Source organism: Passer montanus, unplaced genomic scaffold (genome assembly GCF_014805655.1).
Source record: "Passer montanus isolate IOZ18808 unplaced genomic scaffold, ASM1480565v1 scaffold73, whole genome shotgun sequence".
NCBI lineage: Eukaryota > Metazoa > Chordata > Aves > Passeriformes > Passeridae > Passer > Passer montanus.
Window position 1 is genome coordinate 3,810,849 of NW_024372481.1, and position 11,266 is coordinate 3,822,114.

The window sequence follows — 11,266 nt, forward strand, 5'->3', positions numbered from 1 at the left end:
CTTCAGCACCTTTAAGAATATATTCAGAAGAGATGCTCTTTTCAGAGCTACTAATTTAACAACATCTATTACTAAATAATGAACAGCATTATACATACTTTCAGATCTCCCAAGCCCTTTACAGAAATGCAAAGCTAAATATGGCTGCACGTTCCGCAAACGTGAAAGTCAGCCTCTGTCTAGTAGCCTGAGAAAAATTTTTATTTGTTAATCTGACTGTAACAGTTTGATGGAACGGACATCCCAACTATGCTACAGATGTGAAAAAAAAATAATTGCATACAGATCAGCAGAATACACAAGAAAATGCATATACGTTTTAAGCATCACGAATTTTAATTTGTTAGCACAATTATTAAAAGACTGTTTCTAGCAAAAGAAAAGCTTACTTACATTTCACCAACACAAAATCCCTGAATTCCTGGTGATTTGTAAACACAGGTGGGGATGGAAGGGGAGGCCCAAAGAGAGGAACACTTTCTTCTGAAAATATTTTCAGCCTATTGAAAGTACAAATCTTTATCTACATTGAAAGTCACAATCAAACCCTACCTTTTTTATGGACACTATGCAGAACCAAAGGAAAAAAATGGAAACTGCTTCCTGGATGTCTTACATAAGAATTGCAAAGGGGGTAACAAAAAAAGATTCACGTGGAATTACTCAGCAGAGCAAAGTTATGTTTCTTTTACACAAACTAAGAAAATGTTTTGCCAAAATGTTTTCCCATTTTCTCTAAACCATCAATAATTCATTGTGAAATTATTTGTTACAATCAGCACCTACCTGTAACTATCATTCTGCTTATTATACCTCACTAAAGCAAAAATATCTGCCATACAGTTAAGGAAGATAATCCAGTTCTAATAAAGCTCACTTGTATTATAATAAACTTTTCTTTTCCTGCAGTACATTGCAAATTTAATAAAGGTAAAATATATTAATCAAGTCAATGCAAATATATAAACAATTCTAGACTATATAGATTTTACTGTTTATAAAATGGGTCCCATATGAAAATGTTATTGCTTGACCAACAGTTTTCAAAATCAAGCTACTACCACAGACACAGCATAAGACATACAGAAGTTTGTCTTATTTGTATTTGATATGGTACTGAACTTTGCTTATACCAAAGCTTCCACTGAAGAAAAGATTCCAATGAAACAATTGAGCCAACAAAATTATAAGCAAAATGAGAGAATGGTTTAAAGTGCAAGTTATACTAAGGCTGATGCTCTTACAGTACAGCATCTACATCAATGTAGTTACATTGATGTGGTAAACAATTCTTCCTAGCATTGAGGTTCCTTTGATATGTAAAGATTTTTATTATTTTTTCAAACTTTGTTCATTTTCATCCCCTAGTAAGTGTGTGCTAGGAACATTTAGTCTGCCTGAGAACCAGGTTTGGAAGTCTTAAGGTTTGTGATAACTTTTTAAAACTCAGCAACAGAGTATAGATAGAAATTAGAGTTTTCTTTTAATTCATTTTTCCTCATTCCATTCTATCTAGTCTAACACATGCCAGGCTGAGGTCTACAGATTACTACTACTGTGACCCAATGGTAACTCCAAGAGATAGGCCGCTGGTTTTTGCAATCATATAGTCTTCAAAATGTTTTCAATCAGAAGACTGAAAAACACAGGCTGTACAAATAAATGCTTTCAATAAAATGATTTAAAACTCACATTCTTGCTTTTACCCCCTCTTCTAACGGATTTAACAAACACTGTTTAATGTTGCAGACTTGCAAACTCCTAGTCAAGAAGCTGAAGGTGAAGAATGCAAGAATGCAATTATCTTCACAAAGTAATTTTCACTTCCATAAACAGCATATAGGGAGGAATTAGGGCAGAATTAAAAGGAATGTTGATCTTAAAAAAAACCAAAAACCCAAAGCATTAGAAAATGTCAGGAAAAAGATACGTGTAAAATGAGAGCGAATCATGGATGGCTTGAATACTGGAGAAGAATCTTCACCTTCTTGAAATATGATAGTGACAATGTCATTTCCAATATGTCGCTTCCTTTCTACCTGGAAATAAAAGGAAAACAAAAAAGGAAAAAAAGAGGCAGAAAAAAAGACACAGTGACTTACAAGACACACATAAGTATCTTAGCAATTCTGTGACAGAATAATAAAACAATATTCCTAAACGGCAAACAGAAGAATTGCAGTCAGTATGACTGAGGACAATATAAAATCATTAGTTAACTATAAGCAAGTAAGCCAAGCAATGACATGGTGCACACAACAAGTCAGGTTCTAGAAAAATAGATATTGCATATGTTTAGAAAAGCACTCATAGTCTCCATAATTAATATTCATGAATCGGGCATGGAAACTCTAGCATTCAAAAAAAAAGCAAATCTACCACTTGAAATAAAAGGACAAAAATCTCTGGTGCTGAATTATTCTTTAAAAAAGAAAATCCTGATTAGCCTCAGTTTTCTTCTGTGATCTTGTCATCAGTCCAAGCAAAAAGCATGAGAAAACTGACCCAGAAACAGAAAAAGTATATTTTAATTACATCGTCTAACTATATTACTGTAAGAATGTATAATAAATAATAAATCAAGTAATTTTTAAGGAATTTAGGTAAATCATTATGGATGTACGATGTATAGTAAACACATGTGCCTATTAAGCACTTTTTTCATCATAAACACAAAGAAAGGCCTGAACAATAAATGACAGTACATTTGTGCTAGTTAATCCGTGGCAGTGTGACAGCACTTCTTTATGGTTACCAACATTAACATGCTCACAAGTGGCATTTCTTTCAAGCGACACTAATTGCTACTCAAGCAGGAGCTATGCGTTACACATGTGAATATTCCTACAATTCACACACAAGGCTAACTTCCAGTTTTCCTAAAGTCTTTGAGGTAATAATTACAGCAGGGAAGCTCTTCAAGTCATCTGAACAACACACTTAATTGCTTGTCAGTGAAGCAATTTAGATCTTCTTCACAAGTATCTTTTGTACCTTAATGGAAATGACAGGATGCATTATTTCTAATAAACAATGAAATTTTCAGCATCAGGTAGAATATGGAGGGAAAAAAGTGCAAAAGTCTCAAGGCTTACATTTCTTAAATATTAACAGACAAGAATTCCTTTATTTCTTATAAAGTTTTGGAGTTTGTGATTTAACAAATAAATAGGGAAATAAAGAGAGAAGTATGTACCTGCTGCTTGTTCTCTCTAGAATATGGCAGCATGGTTGAAACATGGAACATAATTTCATGCCCTTGAAAAACCGTATAGATGGAACAGGTTCCTGTTGTATCATCTGCAAGGGAAGGCAACATTTTAAGGAGGAGTATCTCCTCTAAGTTTTCTGAAGATTAAAAAATATTTCAAGTCTTTCTACCGAATCTTCTTCGGTTACCCTTTTCTGTCTGACACATTTTAGAAAACGTCCACACTGCATGGTTCATGTGAGTCCGAACCCAAGTTTGCACCTCATCTGCATATTCACACTTAAAACCTACAACACCTTTCACCTACCCTCCTGAAATCACATGGGTCTTCCAGCCACAATGTCCTTCTATCACAAAGCAAGTAACATGTCAGGTTATTGTTCAACTCATTCCAACTTAAAATGAAACTGTTCGCCTTGATAATACCTGTCATAACTGTATTCCATACCAGTGACTTAAGCTAACCTGACTCATTTGTGGTGAAGTAGAGCATTTAGCACACATACAAGGAAGCCTGTTTTGGGATTGTTTCATAACGATGATATATATAATATGCACAATATGCAATAAGAAGAAACATTTAGAATGCAGCTCCACCCCCCTTTCATTGCTTCACATGAGTTCTTACTTTTAGTGTCCAGTCCTCCTCTGTAGCCTGACCAGCCTTTCAAAGTAATTGTGTCACCCAAGAGATGCAAAAATCGTTGAAAGCTTTCACTTCCAGTTTCTACATGTGGGAAGGAGAAATGTTACCAAACAAGCACATCTGTAGTAATAGAACAAATCTCAAAAATGACCAAAATAAGGAAACGGGTCCCGCTTCCAGGACACAAGTTTCAGCTGAGTTGGTTTTCTTTCATGTCTTCCAAGCCTACTGCCTTTCCAGAAACAGCACCTCAACAGTGCAGAACAGGCATCATCACATGACATTAAACAGTGACGTCTTTTGCTAGCACCAATGCTGCTCAAGTGCATAGGAGAATGTGATCGTGCTGTAAAAGACTGAAAGTACTACAAGCAGTGAGTTAATGAGTTGTCTCCTTCAAATGCCTCTTTTTTCTAAATGTTCATGTCACACAGACTATTTCTAGAAGAGAGATTTCACTCTCTTTCAAGCTGTAACAATAGGCTTCCTACTGCAACTTCTTACAGACATAGAAGGCCCTATGCTACAATTTTTCACCCAACACATGAAACCAAATGGCTGTTCATATAACCATTACCTCCCAGCCTGCTTCCAACTGCAGGCACTATCTTGCTTGCTTTTTTTTTTTCAGATGAACAAAACAATTAAAGAGAAGGTGAAAATCTCACCATTACTGAACATTTCATCATCTGTAAGCTGACCATCCTTAGCATAAAGGACTCCGAATTTAAAATTCACAGATCCCTGGGAAATAAAATCAAATACCATTATAAAAAGACAGTCAAACAGAAGACCTAAAAATTTGTTTCCCCTAAGGAATTTCATGTATGTGTCTTTGTATACATACACATTAGAACATATACTTTATACCATCTCCTAATACATAATAATTTACCTTTAAACTTTGATAGTATAGCATAAAATTATTAATGTAAATTGGTGATCTATTATTAAGTTGGTGCTTAAAGTTATTTTTGCTGTCATGTTCAAAAAACATTAATTTTTTTACTGGAATCAGCAATTGATTGCAAAGTCATCATAAGCACATCAAAATACAAAGCTCTATTCACTGGACGGGTCTGTGAGCTAGAAGTAGTTAGGTTTATACTTACCTCTTGCTCTTCAAGAACCAATAAATCCTGTAAACAAAAACAGCATCTTTAGCACACTCGTATAAAAGATTCTACAAGGATGTTGGTTCATTTGTGTTTATAAGTTTAAATAGTATTATGTTACTATTATTATTAGCTGCTACTGGAAGAAACAAACTAGTAGTATGTATAATTAATTACTTGTATTTCCAGAAAATAATAAAGAAAAAGAACCAAACAAAAAAAAGTCACTTCCTACCTTTTGTATCTCAGGATGAAAAATTTCTCTTGGGCTCTTCTCAAATTTATCAAGACTCATAGCACTGAAATGCAAATGAAATAGTGCTTTATAGAGGGACAAATACACATTTCAATGCTGAACCACCAACTGATTGCAGTTACAACGGTTACCAAATGAATTGTTCGAAGAGCCTCTGTCAAATGGAATGTTTTGTGGAACTGCCATTTCTTTCCCAAAATACTAACTTCCAACACTTCCTAAACTTCTTTTGTACTTTAAAAACAGAAATTAGTAAGACCCTGTGTGGAGATCAGATTTAAATTAATTTCCTTATAAAGCACCGAGCTCTATTACATCACCCTTCACTTCAGCTCTAAACATAATCACGGTGAGCATTTTAGAAGGGCTCAATAACCAATTATATTTCTCTCTTTTTCTAGTTCTCTCTCATCTTAAATAATTCAAGGCAGGTCAATTGGAAAATGAGAAGTTCAGCATCAAAGTCACACTTTTTCACTTTGTCTGGTCAAGCACAGGCTTTAAAACCGCTTTTTGCTGCCTTCAATGATTAAGACTTGCAAAGCCATTTTTACAGTTCTTATATATTTATCATAAAAATAACAATGCAAGCTCTGAATTACAGGAAAAGGTATACAGGCAGATATCTAAACTGATAATTTACTTGTAAATACATACCTTAATATAGATTTCACTGATAACGTTTTTGTGGGACTGTAAGGGAGACATATTTTCTGAGTACCCTGCAAACAAGAAAAGCTAGGACATGTTACAGGACACAAACTTTTTCTGCATATTCAAATAGGAATATTAATAAAAACAATTAAGTGAAAAAAGAAAGAAGAAAACCAAGGTAATTTTACTTAGCTATATTTACTGCTTATTTAGAGAAAAAAAAGTCATGAGTGCTGCAAAGAAAAGAAAAAAGATGAACCATACATGCCCACAGTAGAGTTTTAAAACAATTGCTTGTATAAAAGAATCTCATGGAACGTTAAGTGGAAAAAAAGTGAAACCAGTATCAGACCTGCCTATTTTCTTATTATTGTACAAGAAAATCCTAAAAGGAGCGTAAAGTCACTACCTAAACTGATCATAGAACGTAACCAAGAACAATTTAGGCATAATTTCCAAAAAAAAGCAGTTGTTAGAAGAATTAGAAAATATCTGACATTACAGATTTCTGTCAAAAAGTTTAATATAATGTTATCTGCAAATTTAGTTTAGTGCTATCTACTATGGTAGAATGATATGTTCTTACTATACAAAATAAAAATATGTAATAAATACTGGAATCTGAAGAAAGAGGAAAATGAGTATGATAAACATATCCGGCAGAACGGCAGTTAAGTATTTGTTTCTTACTGTTTTTCTCCAAAGTATTGAATGGTATTGAGGAATGCGCTGATTATTTTGGTCAGACAGTACAACAGACAGAAAGAAAGGGTTCTTCTCTGCATCTGTACCTACATAATTCTGATGAACTGTTGGAAGAAAAACAAGCAGCACCATCAATCATAAGGAAGACACACCCACTCACTCATGTGCAGAATCAGAGAGACACCCGTAAACATATGCATTCATATGTAAAAGTATATAATCGTCTACATAAATAACTACGTATTTATATACAGATGTGTAAAAAAACCACCCAAAGAGATGGGTATGGTTTTCAAAGCCAAGAAGGATTTCAAAACATTCCTTTTTGGTAGCAGGAGTTTTACTCCTTACAGACACCCATCCTCTGCTTTCAGGTTAAAAACACATGAAGCGAGGACTTGTTTTATGTACAGGACAGAAAATGTTTTAGTACTACATTAACACCATATCTTTTTCCATATTGAAATAATAGCAGTTCAAAACTACAGAAACAGCAACAGCATTTCTGCAAATTACATTTTCATTGGTCCAAATTCCCATCCATTTGCAAAAAAAAATATTTACCTTTCCCCAAAAAATACTTCAAGTACCATCTCGTATGATACTCTGGGTTTTCCAAATGCACATCCGTTCTGTGCCACGTACCCGGAGCACAGTCTGTATTCTGAAACAGAATGGGAGATTGCTACATTAAATGCCAAGTGAAAAAAAAAAGGACAAAATACAGGCAAAAGCAAATAAAGAGTGAAATTTTAGCTGTACACTGCTACTTAAAAAGCAAGGATTTTTGTGAAGTCACTCGGTGTGTAACTGAAATAAAAATTTCTACCTCATTTACCCTTTTTTCTAGTTTCTCTGTAAGTAGATAAGTCTTGCCCTATTGTACCACTCCTATGTGTAATATCTTAGAATGTCACTAAAAAGAAGGTTTTTCAATGTGGAATTTGAAGACAAACATTTAAAAAACTTAAATTAATGCCTTCAGCTTTCATTTTCTCAGTTCTTCCCAAATTAATCCCCAAAATCTCCTTGCTTGACCAAAACGTGCTTTGGAAGTTCTTCAGTGCTGTTTCTCATAAATTAAGGTAAATTCCCAAGCATCCCTCAAGCACCTTCCCACTATGAATTAACAAGCGAAGAAAAAGCCATTCTCCATATTCATTCACCACGTGGTCGTCCACCACCCACTCTATGAATCTTTCTGCGATACGAGCTAATCGGCTTTTGAACTGCATGAAACTGAGCTAAAAAGACAGAGGAGCAAACACAACTCCCCAAAGAATGAATGCAAAATAGTTAGATTGCTTTCAACTCTGCAGCCAGTGCTGATGCAAGCAGATGACCAGTAACAGCTCGCTGTTGCTATTAGTTCAATACATTCTTTACCAAAATCTTACAAGTATCTCTAGAATATGAGGGTCTTCTTTCTTTCAATATTAAGATGGTATTTGATGAAAAAGATGGTAGATGAAAAAGTTTTGCAAAGGAAGATAAAACATGAAGGTAAGCGGAAACCTAATTGTCACTGAAGTAGTTGCAGGGACACACTGCAAGTTTAGCAGCAAGAAAGATGAAAGTAATTACTTTCTGAGGCTCCACTCAACTTCTTTCTCCCTTATTTAAAGATAAGCATAGCTCCCAAAAGATAGCTAAGGGTCAAAAAAATAAAACTAAACCTCATCACGCCAAGGAGCAAACTTTAAAACACAGAGGTCAGCTTGAAAATCATAGTACCAACAGGACAGGATATATATAGAGTGATGAACTGGAGACTGGGAAGCGTCATTCAGAAATATTTTTCTCCTAACACGATCGAGCGAGCAAAATGTTGCCAAAACGAAACAAAATGCCAGAATTGTCCAAGTCCTCTTCCTTAGCAAATGACTGCAAATGCATCTTTTGTAAGTGAAAAATAACTTAGGTTGAATAATTTTCTTCAGCATTCCATGAGCATTTTTGGGCACTTACCTCACCAGAGGAGCCATTTTCCACACGGAACCGTCCAGCTCTTTGAATGGCTCCATCAGCATCACTAGATATAAGCTATAGGAGAGTTTAACACAGAGATTCTAGTTCCAAAAATAGCCATACGATTGGCAATCAAAGCTTACTATAATTTCTTTTTGTTCCAGGCATCATGACACCCCACAGAGATGGGATCAGTCCAGCTATTACCAATTTGACTAAAAATTCTGAATGACCCAGTAAGAACTCTGCGACATGAATGAGATGCTACTGTGGAAAACATGAAGCAAGAAAAGCTGTTTGAAACATTTAGAAATTTGAAAGGGCAACTAAACATGCAACTTCCAGCAACTAGGCCTCCATTTTACACCCAATTTACATACGCGTTAGTAAATATACTACCCAAGAACTTTAAAATTACAACTATAGCTTGTAGAAAACTTGTGATTTCATCCCAGAGTAACAGAGGTGGAGTTCATTTGCTTAACTCCTCCCCACTTTTGTTATCTAACAATAAATTTATGAAATTTCATTATGACCTCGCAATCAGAATGACACTGTTTTAACTGCTCACATACTTTCACAATGCAGAAGAAAATGATATATGAGAAAAATGTAGTGCCAACTTAATCTCTGAATTTCAAGAAAATGCAGAAAAACTGACATTCTAGGGAACCGTTTTCAAAATCCTAATTCTGACTAGTTCGTTTAGTCTTAAGCCCTCTCCCACTACTATGAGTCAGTACATATAAAATTACACACACATGTATGTACACACATGAGCATGTGTACAGTTTATAGCTTACATAATTGCTAGCAATTCATTAAATACTACCCTATAATATTTTGCCATCTTCAGTTTTTAAGAGGAAAAAAGGCTCAATTTCCATCTGGAGGTAAATACAGTATGTATATAAAGCTTCCTTCCCTGTTATAATGAAAAATTATTCAATCAGGTAATAAAAAGATCTCCTATCACAGGTCTGATATATATCTATTCAGAAGCCGCTTTATATTAGCTTATAACTTTCAAGTCTAGCTGAAAACGCACATTTTCCAAACTAGATCCAATTCTTTTACTTGGAAATGAAAAGGATTAAAGCTCTGCATTATAAGCTGATAAACTGAAGGGCAGGCTATGTGTACTTACAAGCTCCACAGATCCGTAATGCTTTCTGCTAAACTCTCCGCGTCTGCAACCCAGATCTTCAGAGACAGAGCTGGAATGGAAATGCTTCATCAGTGTAAACGAGTCAACTAGTCTTCCATTTCCCACAATACTATACCCTGCCATTAAAAAAAAAAAAAAACATTTCTGCCGAACAGGGTTCACAGCACATTAACTCATTGATGCAGGGAACACTTCTTACAGCATGCACAGTCTGTAGAAGCCATCACAGTCTGGCTTTCACGTTACTCCCAAAGCAAATGTCCATGTCCTGACTGGAAGCAAAAAAGCTACGATTAAATGAAATACAAAGGCATGATGCAATCAGAGTTCCAAAGCAGGTGGTGGCTCACAACCATGTTTGAAAAGTAAACTTAACGCCTCAAAGAGGACAACTGCACTATACAACTCTGTAAGACCACAGGTTGCTACTGATTTTTTCAGTCTTTTTTCAGCCTACACACAATGAGAAAAGAAACCAGTATTTTAATTTAAGAGCATGAGGAAACAACAGCATTTCAGAGGTTTCCCTCCACCACCTTAACACAAACAGCAAACAAAACTAATCCTAGAATGCCAAGTTCAAAAGCCACCTTCATTACTACCTCATACCATCAAATAAATTTACTCACCACCTCTTCATAAACTACGTTCCACCAACTTGAAGACAGACTGCCTTGCCACAAACCATACCCTTTCTTATCAAAAGCATGTTTCTGACAGCACTCTCAATAATTCATAAAAGAGGAGTATATCTGAGCTAATGATTAAAACAAAACTCCTTTAATATCAACATTCTCATGTGTCCCAATTCAAACTACCTAAAACGTATCTAAACTTCAAACACACTAGCAGTCCTTTTAAAAATCAGAATTATACCCAAGAGCAAATCTCTGCTTCTTCTCAACCTAACTACTCTATATCATACATCACCTGCTTCATATCTTGTAATTAAAGCAGAATCTCACACTAACATAAATGCTATAGAGACAACTTCATAGAGATTAGGCAACTGAGCTTCAATTTAGGCACAGGTAAGATTCACATTATCACGCTATTTGCATAAGCGCAAACACTCCCTAATGAATTCTTGCACCTGCATACCTCTTTGGCTCTCATTCTCGGTAACCACCAAGATTTGTACTCAACTCTCTGACATATCATATCCACTAATTTAAAAAATACAGTTCATATTAATTTTCTTCATTGAATTACATCCTTCCTCAGTCCTGATCTACATAAGAAAAATAGCTGCTCCAGTTATGACCCTTTTAGAGTAGTTTTCATCTTATTAAGATGAACTGCCAGCACTGAGGAGGTTAGTTTATCAGTGCTTCACATTAGTTGGGCTTAATAATTTAAAATTTACTTACATTGTAAAGTATTTAAATACAGATGCACCTTTATTCATATGAATATAACTAACCGGCTTACATGCATTTGTACAGCATCTACACAGTATATACACCTCCCTTTCCCATTTTTCTGGAAACATAGGTGCAGTTGTATAAATGAGCAGTAATGATGAAGAGGAGAGAGGACTAGC

General features: G+C 35.1%; 1 protein-coding gene across 3 annotated transcripts in view; it reads right to left on the bottom strand.

Annotated features, from left to right (window-relative positions):
* GARNL3 (GTPase activating Rap/RanGAP domain like 3) overlaps nt 1–10,924 on the bottom strand; it is a 29,353-nt gene extending 18,429 nt beyond the window's left edge. The window contains exons 1-14 of one of the 3 annotated variants that reach the window (XM_039730685.1): nt 9,923–10,924; nt 9,703–9,772; nt 8,556–8,630; nt 7,152–7,251; nt 6,573–6,691; nt 5,886–5,950; nt 5,208–5,271; nt 4,970–4,996; nt 4,526–4,601; nt 3,840–3,938; nt 3,197–3,300; nt 1,931–2,039; nt 787–832; nt 394–500 (exon numbers count right to left, since the gene is read on the bottom strand). In XM_039730685.1, the coding sequence (XP_039586619.1) occupies nt 394–500; nt 787–832; nt 1,931–2,039; nt 3,197–3,300; nt 3,840–3,938; nt 4,526–4,601; nt 4,970–4,996; nt 5,208–5,271; nt 5,886–5,950; nt 6,573–6,691; nt 7,152–7,251; nt 8,556–8,630; nt 9,703–9,772; nt 9,923–9,927 (1,066 nt within the window). In that variant the 5' untranslated portion in view covers nt 9,928–10,924. Of the gene's footprint in view, nt 1–393; nt 501–786; nt 833–1,930; nt 2,040–3,196; nt 3,301–3,839; nt 3,939–4,525; nt 4,602–4,969; nt 4,997–5,207; nt 5,272–5,885; nt 5,951–6,572; nt 6,692–7,151; nt 7,252–8,555; nt 8,631–9,702; nt 9,793–9,922 lie in introns of those variants that run through there. The other 2 variants (XM_039730684.1, XM_039730683.1) reach the window with 2 other exon arrangements.
* Between the last annotated feature and the right edge of the window lie 342 nt (nt 10,925–11,266).